At 44.6% G+C, this 22,245-nt stretch overlaps 1 protein-coding gene across 2 annotated transcripts in view; it reads right to left on the minus strand.

Annotated features, from left to right (window-relative positions):
• Positions 1 to 22,245, minus strand: part of MGAT4D (MGAT4 family member D) — a 113,597-nt gene that overhangs the window by 46,119 nt on the left and 45,233 nt on the right. For both annotated transcript variants that reach the window (XM_084626016.1, XM_084626015.1), the window contains exons 3-4: positions 11,568 to 11,708; positions 4,632 to 4,765 (exon numbers count right to left, since the gene is read on the minus strand). In XM_084626016.1, coding sequence (XP_084482142.1) covers positions 4,632 to 4,765; positions 11,568 to 11,708 — 275 coding nt within the window. The remainder of the gene's footprint in view (positions 1 to 4,631; positions 4,766 to 11,567; positions 11,709 to 22,245) is intronic.

Consider the following 22,245-nt stretch of genomic DNA (forward strand, 5'->3'; position numbering starts at 1 on the left):
ATGACCGGGAGGAGAGGTGGCGGGCTGAAGAGAGGGCTGAAGCTCAAATGTGGCAGCAGTGTGATGAGAGGAGGCAGGATTCAATGCTGAGGCTGCTGGAGGATCAAACCAGTATGCTCCAGTGTATGGTTCAGCTGCAGCAAAGGCAGCTGGAGCACAGACTGCCACTACAGCCCCTGTGTAACCAACCGCCCTCCTCCCCAAGTTCCATAGCCTCCACACCCAGACACCCAAGAATGCGGTGGGGGTCCTCCAGCCAACCAGCCACTCCACCACAGAGGATTGCCCAAAAAACAGAAGGCTGGCATTCAATAAATTTTAAAGTTGTAAACTTTTAAAGTGCTGTGTGGCATTTTCCTTTCCTCCTCCACCACCCCTCCTGGGCTACCTTGGTAGTCATCCCCCAATTTGTGTGATGAATGAACAAATGATGCATGAATGTGAAGCAATGACTTTATTGCCTCTGCAAGCGGTGATCGAAGGGAGAAGAGGAGGGTGGTTAGCTTACAGGGAAGTAGAGTGAACCAAGGGGAGGGGGGTTTCATCAAGGAGAAACAAACAGAACTTTCACACCGTAGCCTGGCCAGTCATGAAACTGGTTTTCAAAGCTTCTCTGATGCGTACCGTGCCCTCCTGTGCTCTTCTAACCGCCCTGGTGTCTGGCTGCGCGTAACCAGCAGCCAGGCGATTTGCCTCAACCTCCCACCCCGCCATAAACGTCTCCCCCTTACTCTCACAGATATTGTGGAGCACACAGCAAGCAGTAATAACAGTGGGAATATTGGTTTCGCTGAGGTCTAAGCGAGTCAGTAAACTGCGCCAGCGCGCCTTTAAAGATCCAAATGCACATTCTACCACCATTCTGCACTTGCTCAGCCTGTAGTTGAACAGCTCCTGACTACTGTCCAGGCTGCCTGTGTACGGCTTCATGAGCCATGGCATTAAGGGGTAGGCTGGGTCCCCAAGGATAACTATAGGCATTTCAACATCCCCAACAGTTATTTTCTGGTCTGGGAAGAAAGTCCCTTCCTGCAGCTTTTGAAACAGACCAGAGTTCCTGAAGATGCGAGCGTCATGTACCTTTCCCGGCCATCCCATGTTGATGTTGGTGAAACGTCCCTTGTGATCCACCAGAGCTTGCAGCACTATTGAAAAGTACCCCTTGCGGTTTATGTACTCGGCGGCTTGGTGCTCCGGTGCCAAGGTAGGGATATGGGTTCCGTCTATGGCCCCACCACAGTTAGGGAATCCCATTGCAGCAAAGCCATCCACTATGACCTGCACATCTCCCAGGGTCACTACCCTTGATATCAGCAGATCTTTGATTGCGTGGTCTACTTGCATCACAGCAGCCCCAACAGTAGATTTGCCCACTCCAAATTGATTCCCAACTGACCGGTAGCTGTCTGGCGTTGCAAGCTTCCACAGGGCTATTGCCACTCGCTTCTCAACTGTGAGGGCTGCTCTCATCTTGGTATTCATGCGCTTCAGGGCAGGGGAAAGCAAGTCACAAAGTTCCATGAAAGTTCCCTTACGCATGCGAAAGTTTCGCAGCCACTGGGAATTGTCCCAGACCTACAACACTATGCGGTCCCGCCAGTCTGTGCTTGTTTCCCGAGCCCAGAATCGGCGTTCCACAGCATGAACCTGCCCCATTAGCACCATGATGCATGCATTGGCAGGGCCAATGCTTTCGGAGAAATCTGTGTCCATGTCCTGATCACTCATGTGACTGCGCTGACGTCGCCTCCTCGCCCGGTATCGCTCTGCCAGGTTCTGGTGCTGCATATACTGCTGGATAATGTGTGTGGTGTTTAATGTGCCCCTAATTGCCAAAGTGAGCTGAGCGGCCTCCATGCTTGCCTTGGTATGGCATCTGCACAGAAAAAAGGCGCGGAACGATTGTCTGCCGTTGCTCTGACGGAGGGGTGATTGACGACATGGCTTACAGGGTTGGCTTACAGGGAATTAAAATCAAGAAAGGAGGTGGCTTTACATCAATGAGTATTTCAGGCAGGACTTCACAGAGGGTTCCAATAAGAAATGGTGCACCTAAGTAATTGTTCTTATTGGAACAAGCAGGTTGGTCTGGCCTCTGATTGATACATGGCTAGATTTACCTCGCTGCACCTTCTCTGTGAGTGACTGCAGTGTGACCTAGAGGAATGAGTCCCCTAGACGGGGAAGAGGGGGAAGCAAATGAGTACAAAACAAATCTGGTCTATTTCTTGTTTTGATCCACTCCATCTATCTTTTACATCTTTGGCTGGCAGAAGACGGTGCAGTAGGACTGCTAGCCATCCTCATCTCTTGCCTGCCTGGCAGAAGATGGTACAGTAGGACTGTTAGCAATCCATATCGCCTGCCTGCTCACCATAAGATGGTTCAATAGGACTGACTGCAGGACTAAAGAGAATGACCTGGTCAAGTCACTCCAAATTTAATCCCTGCGCACATGTCTGCCCAGGCGCTCCTGGCCGACGTGGCCAGGAGCACCTCGGACATGATGATGATGGCTACCAGTCGTACTGTACCAGTCTGCTGCCACAAGGCAATGGGTTGATGCTGCTGTGTAGCAATGCAGTACCACGTCTGCCAGCACCCAGGAGACATACGGTGATGGTTACCTGAGCGGGCTCCATGCTTGCCGTGGTATGGCGTCTGCACAGGTAACTCAGGAAAAAAGGTGCAAAATGATTGTCTGCCCTTGCTTTCACGGAGGGAGGGAGGGAGGGAGGGAGGGAAGGAACTGGGGCCTGACGATATGTACCCAGAACCACCCGCGACAATGTTTTAGCCCCATCAGGCATTGGGATCTCAACCCAGAATTCCAATGGGCAGTGGAGACTGCTGGAACTTTTGGATAGCCACCCACAGTGCAACACTCCGGAAGTCGACACTTGCCTCGGTACTGTGGAAGCACTCCGCTGAGTTAATGCACTTAGAGCATTTTCTGTGGGGACGCACACACTCAAATATATAAAACCGATTTCTAAAAAAACAACTTCTATAAATTCGACCTAATTTCGTAGTGTAGACATACCCTTAGCCTCCCACCCTCTGGGCTGTATCTGTGTGTGCTGCACCTCTTGGAGGTGCAGCACATAATTGCACACCTCTTAAATAACATGGTGTTAAATGTAATTTATCACTCAGTGTATGGAGGGATTGTCTTAATTAATACTGTGTCAGTTGGTCAAGGCTAACTCTAGTGTGAACCTAGTATTTCTACTTCTGCCCTTCACCGGGGTCCACCAAAGAGGCAACTTTAATTCCCACTGAAGAGCCATCGGAGCTCCACCAGCAGGAGTCACAATGGAGTAACTGAATTGGTATATTCCCCAGTTGTCCTGGCCTCCTCTCCTTTACAGCAAGTATTACTCACTTTTACCTCAGGGGTGGCACATTATTGCCTACCCCTCATAAGTAGCTTCTTTATGCCACTGTAACCTAGACCCCTTGCAGGGCAAGGCCCTCTACCAGGACTTATACCACTGTAAAACAGTCTAAATTTACTGGCTTATTTTCTAGTCTAGCTAAATTTACAATTTAATTTTAAAAATTAAACTATCATAGTGATCTGGACCAGAAAGAGACATCAGGATCCTATTTAAGCTGATAAGGTGAAGTGTGATCTAGGTATTATTTATAGTTTGAACAGTTATAAATGTGGTTAACTAAATTAGTACACTTTATTTTACATTTAATAAATAAGTGGAAACTAGCCGTTAAAGAATGCATAAAGACAGCTAGATTGTGAGAGCGGATGTGGGTCCCCAACCATCACCATCTGTCTGCAAAGAGTTGCTAAATAATGCACTTTTATTAGGTGTATTTCATAGCTATAGTTCTTTCACCATAAGAACAAGAGATTCAGGGAGAGGAAAATTCCCAGTTACCTGAAACAACCTAATTTATGCACATCATTTTCAAACAAGAGCTATTATGTTTTGTAGATTTTATAACCACAGTATTTATTTTTCTCTGAAAAACTGTCACTTCACATGCAATCTGCTAGAGCGTCAGAGCATCTTGTAAAATACTCATAATCCTAAATAGCTGACAAATACCTCTATTTCTTTCAAATTAAGGTAATAAGCTCATCTTTTGTCAGATTCTATGGACTTTTGTGGATGACAGTTTTCAACTCCTTTCATTCTGAGAATAGAATACTTTGTGTTAAGAGACAAAAATGAATCCACATGATTTTATTTGAAGGAGATGTGACTGCAAGCAGAGCAAGGGTGCCTGTGAATATAATGTGAGAGTTGTTACCTGTATAATCTTTTTTTCACAGTTCTTTTCCAGACACGACCAAGGCACTGACCACTACACAAGTCCTAATAGGCACAAAGTTTGGGAATTTTATGACTGCCAACATCATTACAAAGGAATACAGTATGTCAGCTTCTAGCATGTAATTAAATAGGATTCCATGCAAATTCTTGACCATGTTATCGGTCCTTTATTGAAAAGTAGGGATATTTTCCCATATTTCAACTGCATGGAGAAATCCTTCCAAAAGCAATGATGATCAGTAAATGGAAGTGCTTCATACACTACTGTACTCACACATAGATTCCTATATTGTCTCTTTATTAACATAAATACACCTGTTCATACTAACTTACCTCTGCTACAAAGATAACCACTACGCAATCATTCTTCTGCTCTGCAGACATCTCATAGAAGAGAGAGTTCAACGTGCCCAGCAGATAACTTTGTTTTCCCCTTTTCACAGTAGGAATACCCATCACCAGGGAGACTGCAAACAGAAATTAAAATAATTTCATCTCAAGTCAAATAGAGGCTATTTAGTGAGTTTTTGCAATTTTATATGATAAAAATAACACACAGAAAAGGGACCATCATAAATAGGAACTTCAATAGACTGATCAACAAGTTAATGTTTCTGCAGAGTTTTGACAGGGTATGAACTGCCATATGGCATGGGATATATTGTGTGTCATGACCATAAATTAGGTTGGAGACATTTTCATTTGTACGCTATAGGCACTGGGTCTACATTACATAGCTGTTAAGCAGTTTTGAGGACTCTGACCGTGTTTACACGGGGATCTTACATTGATCTACTTTGTGCACTCTGAGTGCAACAATTAAATATATCCAACCAAAGTGTGTATACACCATTTTGTTTTGTTGGCTTAAGGTACTTTCCTTTATAATCATTGCATCCACACAGCTCCAAGTTTGTTTGAATGAATTGCTCAGCACTCTGATCTGTGATTTTTCTTTTGGTGCATTCTGGAATGACTACGAGAAAGTACAGAAATTTCTGTAATTGGGGGGCTCAAACTAACAAATCCCCATGATTCCTCTCCTGGCACCCTTTAAATTTGACAGAGCCATTTTAGAACTGCTGTCAAACAGAACGGAAGACAAACTGCTGAACACTGCAATCATAAGTCATTACAACAGAGGTGTGCAAACTACGGCCTTCAGGACCATTCTGCCCAGCCCCTGAGCTCCTGGCCCTGGAGGCTCGCCCCGGCCTCTCCCTTGCTGTCCCCCCTCCCTCACAGTCTCAGCTCATTGCACCGCCGGCGCAATGTTCTGGGCAGCAGGGCTGTGAGCTCCTGGGGCAGGGCAGCTGCAGATCCCAGCCTGACCCGGTGCTCTGAGCTGCGTGACTGGCTCCAGCTGGGCGGCGCGGCTGCCTGTCCTGCCAACTACCAATGCTCCAGGCAGCGTAGTAAGGGGGCAGGGAGCGGGGTTGGATAGAGGGCAGTGGAGTTTGGGGGTGGTCAGGGACTGGGGGGATGGATAAGGGTTGGGGCGGTCAGAGGGTGGGAAACAGGGGGGTTGAATGAGGGAGAGGTGCAGGGGGCGGTCAGGAAGGAGAGGGGGGGTTGGATGCGGTGGCGGGGGGCAGTCAGGGTTGTGGGTTCCGGGGCAGTCAGGGGACAGGGAGAACGGGTGGTTGGATGGGGCAGGAGTCCCGGGGGTGGGTTTCCACGATATGCATCTGAGGAAGTGAGCTGTAGCTCACGAAAGCTTATGCTCTAATAAATTGGTTAGTCTCTAAGGTGCCACAAGTCCTCCTTTTCTTTTTTCAGGAAGAAGAGGGTGGTTTGGATGGGGGCGGTAGGGGCCAGTTAGAGGTGGTCAGGGGACAGAGAGCAGGGAGGGTGGATGGGGCAGGAGTCCTGGGGTGGGGGGTGTCAGGGGGCAAGAAGCAGGGGGGTCGGATAGGGGGTGGGGGCCGGGCCACTCCTGGCTGTTTGGGAAGGCACAGCCTCCCATAACTGCCCTCCATACAATTTCTGAAACCTAATGCAGCCCTCAGGCCAAAAACTTTGCCTGTCCCTGCATTACAACAATGTAACAAACAGGGTCAGGCACGTGCATTTGGAGTCAGGGGGGTGGATGCATTTGGCTCTGCAGTTTCATAGGGCTGTTGATGCTTGTGACGGCGTTCCAGGGGTGCAGCTTGGACTGTGGAACTACTGAGCACTCTGTCCCACCAACCTGGGCTCCCTCTCACGCTGTGATGCTGTTGGCAAGCTACAAACCTCTGGCAGGTACTGCACATACACAGACATCCATAGGCAGGGACACACCCAACTGTGTTACATGAATGCGTCTCCCAGCCACTCATGAACCAAGAAGAGAGAGGCTTCAGCCAATTCCCTCCAGCTCCCAAGCCTTGCACCCCAGAACTGTATGGTCTTGCCCTGTTAGAAGCCTGACCAGTGTAAGTTCATTACCCAGTCCACCCCTCCCTCAGTGTGGAGAGGACACACACTAGCCTTTGTAAACTGAGCTGAGATTTCCCAAGCACTTCAGCCAAAACACACTGTTTTAGGTAAAACATAAAGCAGATTTATTAACTACAGAAAGATCGATTTTAAGTGATTAAGAGCTTGTCTACACTACCGCTTAAATCAGGAGTGGCCAACCTGAGCCGGAGAAGGAGCCAGAATTCACCAACATACATTGCCAAAGAGCCACAGTAATACTTCAGCATATGAGTGACAGTCAACCATGAGGGAGGTGTGAGGATGCAGCTGGTATAGCAGTCTGTAATACTGCTGTCCCCACAACTGCTTGTGCAAGAAGAGGCCTGGACTAATGTGTAATGTTTCATGAAACTATGGCTAGAGCTGCAGATAGCCACCCTACAGATGTCCAGTATAGGTATCTCTCAAAGAGATGCTGTAGAAGTTGCTTGTGCTTTAGCGGAATGGGTTCTCCCCTCATCCACAGGAGAAATATGCACCAGTTAATAAAGAATGATGCAGACAGAGGTCCACTTAGAGTGTTTCTGAGAAGATAATGCTTGTCCTTTAGATCACTCTACTAAAGCAACAAATAATCTAGGCATTTTCCTGATTGGTTTTGTCGTCTGCAGAAAGAATGCCAAAGACCCTCAGATGTAAAGAGATAAGTCTTTTCTCCTCATCGGAAGCATGAGGTTTTGGAAAGAATACTGGTAAGTGAATAGATTGATTCATAAGAAACTCAGGAATTAATTTAGGGATGAATTTTGGATGGAGGCAGAGGGAAACCTTCTTCTTATGAAATGCGGTATGTGGCAGATCTGCCATAAGCACTCCTAGTTCACTCACTCTTCTGGCTGATGTGATGGCAATTAAGAAAGTGACTTTTCATGGAGGTGTAGGACATGGAGCAAGTGGCTAGTGGTTCAAAGGGAGGTCTGGTAAGTATTGAAAGAACAAGATTAAGTTCCCATTGTGGTGTTGGTTTCACCATCAAATGGAAAGTTCTAATGAGGCCCTTCAGGAATCTGGTTGTTGTCGGATGAGTAAAAAGAGCATAGTCCTCAACTGAAGAATGGAAGTTGCTGACTGCTGCAAGGTGTACCCACAGTGAGCTAATGGAAAGACCCAACATCTTGACAGTGAGTAGGTAATCTAAAATAATAAGAGTTCCCACAGATTGTGGGGATAATTGGTTCTGTTGTGACCTTGTGGAGAAATGTCTCCATTTTGCCAGAAAGCATTTTCTGGTGGAAGCCCTTCTGATTTGATTGAGAACCGATTGATGTTCAGGCCTTTAAAAATGAATGCTCTAAATCTGATGCCATTTTAGATTTGGTTTTGGTGAGTAGTGAGGACCTCATAGAAGAAATGGTTGTAGGGGACAACCTTGGTTCAAGCGATCATGAGCTAATTCAGTTCAAACTAAATGGAAGGATAAACAAAAATAGATCTGTGACTAGGCTTTTTGATTTCAAAAGAGCTAACTTTAAAAAATTAAGGAAATTAGTTAGGGAACTGGATTGGACTGAAGAACGTGTGGATCTAAAGGTGGAGGAAGCCTGGAATTACTTCAAGTCAAAGTTGCAGAAACTATCAGAAGCCTGCATCCCAAGAAAGGGGAAAAATTCATAGGCAGGAGTTATAGCCCAAGCTGGATGAACAAGCATCTCAGAGAGGTGATTAAGAAAAAGGAGAGTGGAAGATGGGAGGGATTAGTAAGGAAAGCTACCTGACTGAGGTCAGAACATGTAGAGATAAAGTGAGAAAGGCCAAAAGCCATGTAGAGTTGGACCTTGCAAAGGGAATTAAAACCAATAGTAAAAGGTTCTATAGCCATATAAATAAGAAGAAAACAAAGAAAGAAGAAGTGGGACCGCTAAACACTGAGGATGGAGAGGAGGTCAAGGATAATCTAGGCATGGCCCCAATATCTAAACAAATACTTTGCCTCAGTCTTTAATGAGGCTAATGAGGGGCTTAGGGATAATGGTAGGACGACAAATGGGAATGAGGATATGGAGGTAGATATTACCACATCCGAGGTAGAAGCCAAAAACTTGAACAGCTTAATGGGACTAAATCGGGGGGCCCAGATAATCTTCATCCAAGAATATTCAAGGAACTGGCACATGAAATTGCAAGCCCATTAGCAAAAATTTTTAATGAATCTGTAAACTCAGGGGTTGTACCGTATGACTGGAGAATTGCTAACATAGTTCCTATTTTTAAGGAAGGAAAAAAATGTGATCCGGGTAACTACAGGCCTGTTAGTTTGACATCTGTAGTATGCGAGGTCTTGGAAAAAATTTTGAAGGAGAAAGTAGTTAAGGACATTGAGGTCAATGGTAATTGGGACAAAATACAACATAGTTTTACAAAAGGTAGATCGTGTCAAACCAACCTGATCTCCTTCTTTGAGAAGGTAACAGATTTTTTAAACAAAGGAAATGCAGTGGATCTAATTTACCTCGATTTCATTAAGGAATTTGATACAGGTCCACCTGGGGAATTATAAGCTAAATTGGAAAAGATGGGGATCAATATGAAAATTGAAAGGTGGATAAGAAACTGGTTAAAGGGGAGACTGCAACGGGTCACACTGAAAGGTGAATTGTCAGGCTGGACGGCGGTAACTAGTGGAGTTCCTCAGGGATCGGTTTTGGGACCAATCTTATTTAATCTTTTTATTACTGATCTGGGCACAAAAAGCAGGAATGTGCTAATACAGTTTGGGGCTGACACAAAGCTGGGAGGTATTGCCAATACAGAGAAGGACCAGGATATCATACAGAAAGATCTGGATGACCTTGTAAACTGGAGTAATAGTAATAGGATGAAATTTAATAGTGAAAAGTGCAAGGTCATGCATTTAGGGATTAATAACAAGAATTTTTGTTATAAACTGGGGACGCATCACTTGGAAGTAACAGAGGAGGAGGAGGACCTCGGAGTATTGGTTGATCACAGGATGACTATTTGCTGCCAATGTGATATGACCATGAAAAAAGCTAATGCAGTCTTGGGATGCATTAGGCGAGGTATTTCCAGTAGAGATAAGGAGGTGTTGGTACTGTTATACAAGGTCCTGGTGAGACTTCATCTGGACTATTGTGTGGTTCCGGTCTCCCACGTTTAAGAAAGATGAATTCAAACTGGAACAGGTACAGAGAAGGGCTACTAGGATGATCCGAGGAATGGAAAACCTGCCTTATGAAAGGAGACTCAAAGAGCTTGGCTTGTTTAGCCTAACAAAAGAAGGCTGAGAGGAGATATGTTTGCTCTCTATAAATATATCAGAGGGATAAATACCATGGAGGGAGAAGAATTATTTAAGCTCAGTACCAGTGTGGACACAAGAACAAATGGATATAAACTGGCCATCAGGAATTAGATGAAGGTTTCTAACCATCAGAGGAGTGAAGTTCTGGAACAGCCTTCCAAGGGAAGCAGTGGGGACAAAAGATATCTGGCTTCAAGACTAAGCTTGATAAATTTATGGAAGGGATGATATGATGGGATAGCCTAATTTTGGCAATTAATTGATCTTCAACTATTAGAGGTAGATATGCCAATGGCCCGTGATGGGATGTTAGATGGGGTGGGATCTGAGTTACTCCAGAGAATTCTTTCCTGGGTGTCTGACTGGTGAGTCTTGCCCACATGCTCAGGGTTTAGCTGATCGCCATATTTTGGGTCGGGAAGGAATTTTCCTCCAGGGCAGATTGGCAGAGGTGGGTTGAGATCTTCTGAAGGTCTGAAAACCAAAAGTGTCTGGGCCAGTTCTGCACAATAAGAGTGACCCAAGCTTTGTCATGGCAAATCTTTCTTAGAACTTCTGGTATCAGTGGGATGGGAGGAAAGGCATACCTGAGGTGGTCTGTCCAAGGTAGCAGAAGGGCCTCACCCTTGGAGTCCTGGCCCAGAGCTGGTGTGGATCTGACTTTTTTCTCTGTTTTTAATAGATCTTGTGTTTGTTTGAATTAAACCATTTGCATAATAGATTGTAAAGAGGTAAGATCACTGAGGTACATCTGGAAGGGAAGACAACCTCCTGACATCTGGTGAAGGAGAAAATAGTACTATTCCTAGACCACTCAGCCAAGGCAACCTCTTATGTGTGCCACCCAGATACCACAGTCAGGAGGGATATGGGAAAAGTTGATGGAGGAGTGGCAGGAAATGGGAAGCAAAAGTTACACTTTTAGTTCAAAGTTTTAAGAAAAGCAAGCTGTTGTCCTGCTTTCTCTAAGAAGGGTACTACAGAATAATGAGTCCCATAGGATTTTTATTATATAAGCATTAATATTCTAAGAGAATAACCTTCCTAGCCTAGTAATAAAAATGTATGTTTGTTCTTCTCACAAAAAATTTTCAGTTTAAAAGTTTGTATAGTTACTGACATAAATTAAGCCTTCATTACTTTTATCACCATACCCACTCTGGACAATGTGATCATGCAGCTTCAAATAATACATAACTAAAAACAATCTCTGCTGACAAATTGTAGATGTCAGGTATGAACTAAAATTACTGAAATTCCCTAAGAAAAGATAATGAACTTTTTTCTTCATGTTTCGTTTTATGGGTTTTTTGCAGGAGGAGACGGGGGGGACAATGACTGTATGGTTAGTTGCTAGGCTGTTAGAATTTGTTTTCAGAAAAAACATGTACTGAACTACTGTAAAGAATTAAGTGGTATTTTCAAACAGGTATAATAAAGATAAAAATTTATATATTAACCGGCCAAATTTTGAAACTACAAACCTTGTACGTCTCTTCAAGTGAAAATAAAAATGCCACCAAATATTAAACTTTAGCTCTTACCTCCAGTTCTCCCTTGTCCAATGACAACATTTGGATAAAGGCTGTTTTCATGCTCCTGGAGGTGAGGTAGGTAGTAGTGTATGTTTGTAAGACGCAAAGGGAGTTTGCTGGTGAGATTTAACACTTTCCACTTCATGGCATCTTAAAAAACAAAAACAGAAGAGGATTGAGCTCATTACTCTGACAAATATTTTCTCTCAAATAAAAGTTTAGCATATTACAAATACAAGCTTATTAAATCAGAGCCATTTTATCAGAGATTACTGTAGGTCAAATCAATTCTTTTTCATGGTGGTGAATGATTAGCTTTCTTGTTGATTGCAGAAGTTAAATAGCAGATCCTTCAATCAAAAACAATTTTCCCAAAGTCTCTGATGGACTGCAAGAACACGCCCCAAATGAGTTTATTATTGTGATGTGTTTGTGTCAAGGTTCCTTCCCCACTCTGAACTCTAGGGTACAGATGTGGGGACCTGCATGAAAGACCCCCTAAGCTTATTCTTACCAGCTTAGGTTAAACACTGCCACCACCAAAGTGTTACACAAAGAACAGGGGAAATGCCCACTTGGAAACGTCTCCCCACCAAAATATCCCCCCAAGCACTATACCCCCTTTTCTGGGGAAGGCTTGATAAAAATCCTCACCAATTGGTACAGGTGAACCCAGACCCAAACCCTTGGATCTTAAGAACAATGAAAAAAAAATCAGGTTCTTAAAAGATAATTTCAATTAAAGTAAAAGAATCACCTCTGTAAAATCAGGATTGTAAATACCTTACAGGGTAGTCAGATTCAAAACATAGAGAATCCCTCTAGGCAAAACCTTAAGTTACAAAAAGACACAAAAACAGGAATATACATCCCATTCAGCACAACTTATTTTATCAGCCATTTAAACAAAACAGAATCTAACGCATTTCTAACTAGATTGCTTATTAACCCTTTAAAGGAGTTCTGACCTGCATTCCTGCTCTGGTCCCAGCAAAAGCAACACACACACACACACACACACACACACACACAGAGAGAGAGAGAGAGAGAGAGAGAGAGAGAGAGAGAGAGAACCCTTTGTCCCCCATCTTCCCCCAGCTTTGAAAGTATCTTGTCTCCTCATTGGTCATTTTGGTCAGGTGCCAGCAAGGTTATCTTAGCTTCTTAACCCTTTACAGGTGAAAGGGTTTTTCCTCTGGCCAGGAGGGATTTAAAGGTGTTTACCCTTCCCTTTATAATTTATGACAGTTTGGATTACAGTTGGTCAGAAACATTTCCTCAGAACAGTTTGCTGTCAGAAAATGCCATTTAAACAAAACCAAAATTTTTCATAAAATTATACTGATTTTGAAAAAAAAATTAGAAAAAATTGCAAGAATTGTTTTGAAATTGTCAAAGTGTCCTGGTTTGATATTTTTGGAACAAAAAGTTTTGATTTCTCATTTTGAAATTTAATTTTATATAAAAAATTAAGTGTCAAAATTGAAACTCTTCATATGTATCAAAATGTTTTGTTTTAGATGACCCAAAACATATTTTTAAAATCTTTTCTTTTTTGCAGGATCGAAAATTAATTTTCTGACCAGCTCTAATTTGTATTACAGTAGCACCCAGAAGTCCCAATCAGACTGGGACCTATTGTATTAGGATTCCTACAAAAAACATAGTAAGAGAGAGTCCCTGACCCAGAGATTTTACTATTAAATGCCCCAGTCCTGCAACTGCTTGCACATAGGCAGACTCCTGCATCCATACACAGGTCCACTGATTTCAGTGGGGCTCTGTAGGTGCTCTGCTTATGCACAAGCAGTTGCAGGATTAAGCCTCATTTGAGAGAAGAGCCAACAAGTCGGTGTAACAAACAATTAGAGAGGATAATTTTTGTCAGTTGTAAATAAACAAGAAATATCATTAATATCAGTAATTCCTAATCCTTAACTTCCAGTGTTTCCCAGCAGGCAAATGGTGAACATTCTCTCTTAGAATGCAATACATGGGGTTTTTAACTGAGCACATGAAGGGCCTGAATCAGACGTCCTTATACAGTTAGAACTCCCATTGTTTACAAGGACAATGGGACCATGACTTTTAAACACATATTGAGCAAACAAAAGCTGCAGTAGCAAAGAGTAATATGTAGCACTTTATTCTTGAGTCTTCAGAATTTTAAAAGGGAGGCGACATTTAATTAAAATACATACCAATGTTGAAATAATCCAAATGTGAATTTATAAAAATAATCCAAATTTACCAAATACAATCAATTAAAGTTGAAAATTGTCACTTGCTAACTTTAGCTGTCTAGATATAAATATATTACATTTCTATGGGCTCCAGTTTTGTGCATCATAGAATATCATGGTTGGAAGGGACCTCAGGAGGTCATCTAATCCAACCCTGTCATAAAAATAAAGGGAAGGGTAAACCCCTTTAAAATCCCTCCTGGCCAGAGGAAAAATCCTCTCACCTGTAAAGGGTTAAGAAGCTAAAGGTAACCTCGCTGGCACCTGACCAAAATGACCAATGAGGAGACAAGATACTTTCAAAAGCTGGGAGGAGGGACAGAAACAAAGGGTCTGGGTCTGTCTGTATGCTGCTTTTGCCAGGGATAGAACAGGAATGGAGTCTTAGAACTTTTAGTAAGTAATCTAGCTAAGTATGTGTTAGATTATGATTTCTTTAAATGGCTGAGAAAAGAACTGTGCTGAATAGAATGACTATTCCTGTTTGTGTGTCTTTTTTGTAACTTAAGGTTTTGCCTAGAGGGATTCTCTGTGTTTTGAATCTAATTACCCTGTAAGGTATCTACCATCCTGATTTTTACAGAGGTGATTCCTTTACTTCTATTAAAAGTCTTCTTGTAAGAAAACTGAATGCTTTTTCATTGTTCTAAGATCCAAGGGTTTGGGTCTGTGGTCACCTATGCAATTTGGTGAGGATTTTTACCAAACCTTCCCCAGGAAGTGGGGTGCAAGGGTTGGGAGGATTTTGGGGGGAAAGATGTGTCCAAACCATGTTTCCCAGTAAACCCAGATAAAGTTTGGTGGTGGCAGTGGAAATCCAAGGGCAAAGGGTGAAATTAATTTGTACCTTGGGGAAGTTTTAACCTAAGCTGGTAAAAGTAAGCTTAGGAGGTTTTCATGCAGGTCCTCACATCTGTACCCTAGAGTTCAGAGTGGGGAAGGAACCTTGACAAACCCCCTGCTCAAAGCAGGACCAATCCCCAACTAAATATCCCAGCCAGGGCTTTGTCAAGCCTGACCTTAAAAATATCTAAGGAAGAAGATTCCACCACCTCCCTAGGTAACGCATTCCAGTGTTTCACCACCCTTCCTAGTGAAAAAGCTTTTCCTAATATCCAACCTAAACCTCCCCCACTGCAACTTGAGACCATTACTCCTTGTTCTGTCAGCAGCTACCACTGAGAACAGTCTAGATCCATCCTCTTTGAAACATTACTCAGAATAAATGCTAGGAAATTGCTAAAATATAGAATTAGAAAAGCTACTAAAAACCTATAGAGCCTGTTCCTAAAATCATTCAGAAGTCAGTTAAAAGCTGGTGAAACAAAAATATTTTCCACTTAATTAATACAAGGCACCCAATGTGCAAAGATGATGGGTACCATTAGGTAAACTAATAAATATTTGAAAGGACTAAATGAAAGACCTTACTCTTTATTTTGTTTTAAGAAAGGAACCTGAGCAGCAAAAGATCTTTCACTCAAATGTGTACCTGCTAAGCAGCTAGCAAGAAATCATTTCAAAACTTAACTTTACCAGTTGCCTTACAGCTTATTTCTGCTGTCCTGACACAGGTGAGACTCCTATGTACATCATATGAGAACTCTGTCTGTGTCATTCCCTCCCTGTCCCTGGGACTACCCATGCTCATGTAGGTTGTCAAGGTTCCTCCCCCACTCTGAACTCTAGGGTACAGATGTGGGGACATGCATGAAAACCTCCTAAGCTTACTTTCACCAGCTTAGGTTAAAACTTCCCCAAGGTACAAATTAATTTTATCCTTTGACCCTGGATCTCCACTGCTACCACCAAACTCTAACTGGGTTTACTGGGAAACGTAGTTTGGACACGTCTTTCCCCCCCCAAATCCTCCCAACCCTTGCCCTTCCATTTATATTTATGACATATACATAAGTATATATGAGAACAAGCACATAGATAGGCCTGAAAGAGAGTAAAACTCCTCTGATTTGCCTGAGAAAAGACTGAGTACACTTCAGGGGCCATTTCCTCAGCTCTACTTCTAGAGGTTTTGTACTTTTCAGTCTGTGCAAAGCACCCAGAAAACTGGAATTCTGCTGGTACTGAGTTATCTCCAAGTTGCACAAAGCAATCAGTGGCTACATACCCTCTCTGCATGCCCTCAAATGGTGTGGGGTAGTGCAGCAGTGGCTCTGCCTGTTTCCATCCATTTCAGGTTAAGGTGACCTAGCCCTCCAGCTAGGTCAGATAAAAGTACCATCCCTTCCAGAGTCCAAAATAAACACAACTCTTCCAAACCCTAAGGCAGGGGGTGGGTGGGGGAGGGAGAGCTCTAATAGGTAACCATTCCTGAGTTCCTGGCCCCAGCCAGCCTTCCCACCCACACAGAGCCAAACGTCTGCTCTCCCTCCCAGCCAGCCAGCAACTTTTTTAGCTCATTTTTCAAAGTCCAACACCTGTTTCAGGTATCACAGTGCTGAGCTGACTGAGCCCCAAGCAGTCCTTTCTGATTCTTTTCTGACTTTTGCAGGGTTTACACACCCCATCACACCATCATAAAGCCAGAATAGTCATGTATATGCCATATTGGAGAAGTGATAGATGGGGCTAGAGTTTATTGTGCTTGGCAAATCCTTGCTGGTTTGTCATAAATTAGTCACCTCTCTCTCCCCTACCTCCTGGAGTGCCACAAAGTATGAGCTTGATGGACTGAGTGAGCCCCAAGCCTTGGTCCAAGATTCTTTAGGTTTTTTGACAGGAGCATAATGTTCCAAAACTTGTATTCTAATTTTTGAATATACCCTCCCTCTTGAAAGGTCTGGGTATTAACTTTTAACCCATTTAAAATTTTCCTCTAAAAAATCCAAACAAATTCATCACTTGTTTTGATAATCAAAGGGTTTCTGAGAAGGACATCTCCCTGCTACGAAGAAGCAGATTCAAAGTCAAACACATCAACAATGTGGCTTGATTAATCTTCAGAGGTTGTTTTACCTTTCTCTCTAGTGTTGACTTTCTAGGTAATTTAAGAAGAAATAATAATAATAATAAAGAAAGGTAAGCTGTTAGAATGGGAAGGAAAGAATGGCACAGAGTCAAAAGGGAAGCAAAACTATGTGCCAGAAATAAAAATAGAAATGAGCAGACTCATGCCTAACTCCTCCTGTCATAATGCAATCATATAAGCACTTGATGCTTGTAGTTCTTGAAAAGCAGTTATTACATGGTATGAATCCCATTGCACTTCACAATGAGTTCCTTTCATTGCAGAATTTTATAAAATGGATACCTGAAACAAAAAATAATTGCTATATACTTGTGAAAGCACATTGGCCATATTAAGATATTATAGTGGCTTACATTTATGCATCACTTTTCATTCAAAAGGATTTCAAAATGCTTTTCAGCAATAGGTACACACAAATTCATACCCATAATTATCATGACTGATGTGCAAGTAAAATGTGCACTGGCCATTTGCCTCTGCAGTTAACCAGTGTTCACTCACAGTAATTACTACCACTGTGGGTATGTCTACACTACAAACTTAAGTCAACCTATATTAGGTCGACTTACAGCCACAGCAGTAATTACTGCGGTGGTGCATGTCCACTCTACCCTCCTTGGATTGACAGAGCGTGTCCTCACCAGAATCGCTTTCACCGACTTAAGAGGGTCAGCATAGGGAGCTGAGAGCTGGCAGCTCTCTGACTGGAGCCTGGCTGCTCCACTGGCTCCTGGGCTCCTGGCAGCTGTCCCCCCGCCCCCTTCCCCTCCCCCCCGGCTTTCTATTCCCTGCCAGGAGCCAGGGGAAGTCACCCACAGCTTCTCCCCTATCCGTTCCTTGCCAGGAGCCGGGGGAAGCCGCCTGGGGCTTCTCACCACCGGAGAGCAGGGGCCAGCTGCCCCCTGCTTCTCGGCTCCCTCTGCCTGCTCGTTCCCTGCTGGGAGCCAGGCAGTCTTGTCAATTACATGGCTCACCTGGCAGGGAGTGGGTGGGGGCCACTCAGGCTTCTCACTCCAGCTCCCAGTCCAGAGTAGGATCCAGCCGCCCAGCTCTCCAGAGGAGCAGGGGCTTTCTTGTCAATTTCACAGCTCCTGCTGTGAAGTTGACAAGACAGCTGATGTACCAGATGCAGTGTCTACAGAGACAGTGCATCACGCTAACTACACCAACATAAGCCTTATGCCTCTTGTGGAGGTGGAGTTATTATGTCGGTGTAATAGGGAACTTGCATTGGTGGGAGGAAGATTGTAGTGTAGACACTGACATAATTAGATTGACATAAGCTGCTTTATGTCGACCTGTGTAGTGTAGACCAGCCCTGAAATGCAGTTCCCACGGAGGTGGGGAAGACAGAAGGCATTCTATGCCAGAGTTATACAGCAGTGAGTTCTATCCAACACAAACAATAATAGCCTTCCAAGCTGCATGAACCTTAAAAAGCCACATCTCCACAGCTGTTAGCTCCATAACAGACTGATTGATTGATTGCTGTCCAACATCAGAAGGCAACCCCCTAGGCAAACTAAAACAAAGAAAAATTATTACTAACCTTTCGTAACGGTTGTTCTTTGAGTTGTGTTGTACATGTCCATTCCACTCCAGGTGTGTGCACGCCCCAAGCACAGTTGCTGGAATTTTTTCCCTCAGTGGTACCTGTCGGGGCAGCCCGAGCACTCTCTAGTGCTGTGTGCTCATAGTGCTGGTATAAAGTGCCCAGCCGACCCCCTGCTTGCTAAGTTCCTTCTTTCCAGAAGACTCCTATGGAGAGGGGTAAGAAGGCGGGTCGTGGAATGGACATGTCAAAGGACAACAGTTTCAGAAAGTTAGTAACTGTTTTTTCTTCTTCTTCAAGTGATTGCATATGTGCATTCCACTCCAGGTGACTCCCTAGCAATTGAATAGGTGGAGGGATTGGAGTTCATGGACACAAGACTGCAGGACAGCTCGATCTAATTTGGTATCATCTCTGGACTGCTGTGTGATGGTGTAATGGGAGGAGAGCGTATGCACAATGACCAAGTCACTGCTTTGCAAACGTCCTGGACAGAGATCTGCTCTCCGAATGCTGCTGACCGTGCTTGTGACCTTGTGGAACGAGCCATGGGATAGTTGGAAGGCGGTACCCCCGCTTGATTGTAACTAGCATGAGTGCAAGACTTAATCCAGGAAGAGACGAGATCAGGAGACCCTTCATCTTGTTTGCTACAAACAGCTGAGTGGACTTTCTGAATGGTTTACTCCATTCTATGTAGAAAGTTTGGACGTTAGGCGAGCCCTAGAAGTGAAGGTGCTACTCCTCTCTATTTGCATGCGGCTTAGGGTAAAAGACCGGAAGGTAGATTGCCCAATTGTTATAAAATTGTGATACTACCTTTGATAGGAAACTGGGGTGAGGTAAGGAAATGGTGGGTAACTGAACTTTGTCTTTAAAGAAGACTGTGTCTAGAGGCTCTGATGTGAGGGCCCTGAACTCCAAGGCCGAAGTGATGGCCACTAAGAAAACCACTTTCCAGGAGCGGTACAATAAGGAGCACATTGCCAGTGGTTCAAATGGATATTCCATGAGCTTTAATAAGACCAAGTTCAGGTCCCAGGGAGGAACTGGCTCTCTTATTTGAGGATATAATATCTCTAGTCGCTTCAGAAATCAGATGGACATGTGATGTGAAAATACGGACTGGTTATCTACCCAGGGGTGGAAAGCCACTATTGCTGCAAGGTGAACGTTGATAGAGGAGATAGATAAATCATGCTGCTTCAGGTGTAATAGATACTCAAGTCTTTCTTGTAAGGATGACTACACGGGCAAGATCCCACTTTGGAACATGCAGACCGAAAACTGCTTCCACTTGTAAAGATAAGTAGCCCTGGTTGAGGGCTTCCTACTCCCTAGTAGAACCTGATGAACTTCCCCTGAGCAAGCCTGCTCTTTGAGGTTTAACCATGGAGCTTCCAGGCCATTAGGTGAAGGGAACTTGGGTTCAGATGGAGCAGTCGACCATGGTCCTGAGAGATCAGGTCAAGGTGTAACGGAAGTGGGATTGGAGTCACCACTGAGAGGCCTAGCAAAGTGGCAGAACCAGTGTTGGCAGGGCCATGCTGGGGCTATCAAAATGATCTGGTTCCGGTCCCATTTGATCTTTAGAAGTGCTCTGTGTACAAGCGGGACAGGGGGGAAAAGTGTAGTAAAGGTGTTCCATCAGAAAGGCATGTGTGATAGACCCTGGACTGTGGCCACACAGGGAGCAGAATTGGTGATGCTTTGTTGTACTGGGTTGCAAATAGGTTTATCTCGGGAGTCCCCCACTGCTGGAAAACATCCCGCGCCACATCTGGGCAAAGGGACCATTCATGGTGACTGGAGAAAGTCCTGCTTAGGTGATCTGCCAGCTCATTTTGGGCTCCTGGAAGGTAAGAGGCCTCTAGGTTGACTGAGAGGGCGATACAGAATTCCCATAGTTGAATCACTTCCTGATGTAGGCTGGAAGAGCAAGCTCCTCTTTGCCTGTTAGATGGAACATGGCAGCAACATTGTCCATAAGAACAAACAAATCTCTGCCTGTAATACGTGGCAGGAAAGCCTAGCAGGCCAGGTGAATTGCTCTGAGTTCTTGGACACTGATGTGGAGAGAAAGTTCTTCTGGAGACCAAAGACCTTGAGTTCTGAGGGACCCAAGGTGAGCTCTCCACCCTAGTGCTGATGCATCTGAGATCAGGGTCACTGACGGTTGGGGCCATATAAAGGGAACCCCTGCACAAACATTGAGGAGGTCGATCCACCAATTGAGGGAGACAAGAACATGAGGGTACAAAATCCAGATGGTGGCAGTTTGGTGAGTACACGGAGGCCAGCAACGTGTGGAGGGGCTTGAGGCGCAGCCTTGAATGCTGCACCACATATGTGCATGAAGCCATGTGGCCTAAAAGCCTCAGACAAGTTCTGGATGTTGCGATGGGATGGCCTTTGAAGTGTGCTATTAGGGATGTAGTTGTCTTAAAATAACCCTCTGGAAAGTAGGCTCTGGCTTGAGAGGAGTTGAACACCGCTCCGATAAACACTGTCCTCTGTACTGGAGTGAGGATAGATTTCTACACATTTATCAGGAGGCTAGGGCCTTGAAAATCAACTAGATGAGCCCAAAGCTGGATACTACATGAGCCCTAGACCATCCCTTGATTAGCCAGTCATCCAGATAAGGGTAGACCTGCTCTCTTTGGAAGGCTGCCACTATCACCATACATTTTGTAAACACCCTAGGAGCTGCAGACAGGCAGAACCGGAGTACAGGAACTCCTCACTTAACATTGTAGTTATGTTCCTGAAAAATGCGACTTTAAGCGAAACGATGTTAAGCAAATCCAATTTCCCCCATAAGACTTGATGTAAATGAGGGGGTTAGGTTCCAGGGAAATTTTTTTCACCAGACAAAAGACATATATATACACACACAGACACAGAGTGTAAGTTTTAAACAAACAATTTAATACCGGTATACGGTGATGATGATTGTGAAGCTTAGTTGAGGTGGAGGAGTCAGTGGGTGGGATATTTCCCAGGGAATGCCTTACTGCTAAATGATGAACTAGCAATTGGCTGAGCCCTCAAGGGTTAACTCTCACACTCTACAAGGCAGCAGGAAAGGACAGAGGGAAGACAGAGACAGAGACACACCCTGAATGTGTTTGAGAGACGGAGATATGCATTTCCCATTTAAGTATGAAGAGTGGGGTCAACACCAGGGCTGGCTCCAGGCACCAGCTTTCCAAGCAGGTGCTTGAGGTGGCATTGAGAACAGGGTGGCAGTTCCTCCGGCCGCGGCGGCAATCTGGCGGCAGCTTCTCTGTTCCTCCAGCAGCGGCGGCAAATTGGCGGCAGCTTCTTCCTTTTGCCATCTGCGGTGGCAGTTTTTTTTCACTGCTTGGGGCGGCAAAAACTGTAGAGCTGGCCCTGGTCAGAAGTACACTGCCTTGTTAATTAGATCAGCAAGCTGAGACTGGAGCGCAGCTCCCTCCGTCCATGTGTCCCCCCTGCTCTATGGAAGATGGGGTAATCGGGGTGCAGGAGCAGGGGGGACATTAGCCCCCCCTCTTCTTCCCCTTCGCCCCCACAGCAAGCAGGAGTGTTGGGGAGCAGCTCCAAGTCAGAGGGCAGGAGCAGCACATGGCAGTGCGGGGAGGGACAGCTGAACTGCGGGCAATTGATAGCCTGCTGAGCAGCTGCTGCACAGGGAACTTAGGGGAGCAGGGAGCTGATAGGGGGGCTGCCAGTTCACCCTGGTTCCAACCACCCACCAGCTAACTGCAACGGGCTGCTCTTTCTGCAAGCAGTGGACAAAGCAGGCAGCTGCCAAACGACATTGCATTGCACAACTTTAAACGAGCATGCTCCCTAATTGATCATCAACGTAACAACGAAACAACATTAACCGGGATGACTTTAAGTGAGGAGTTCTTG

This window comes from Lepidochelys olivacea (genome assembly GCF_965140295.1).
Source record: "Lepidochelys olivacea isolate rLepOli2 genome assembly, chromosome: 4".
Taxonomy (NCBI): domain Eukaryota; kingdom Metazoa; phylum Chordata; order Testudines; family Cheloniidae; genus Lepidochelys; species Lepidochelys olivacea.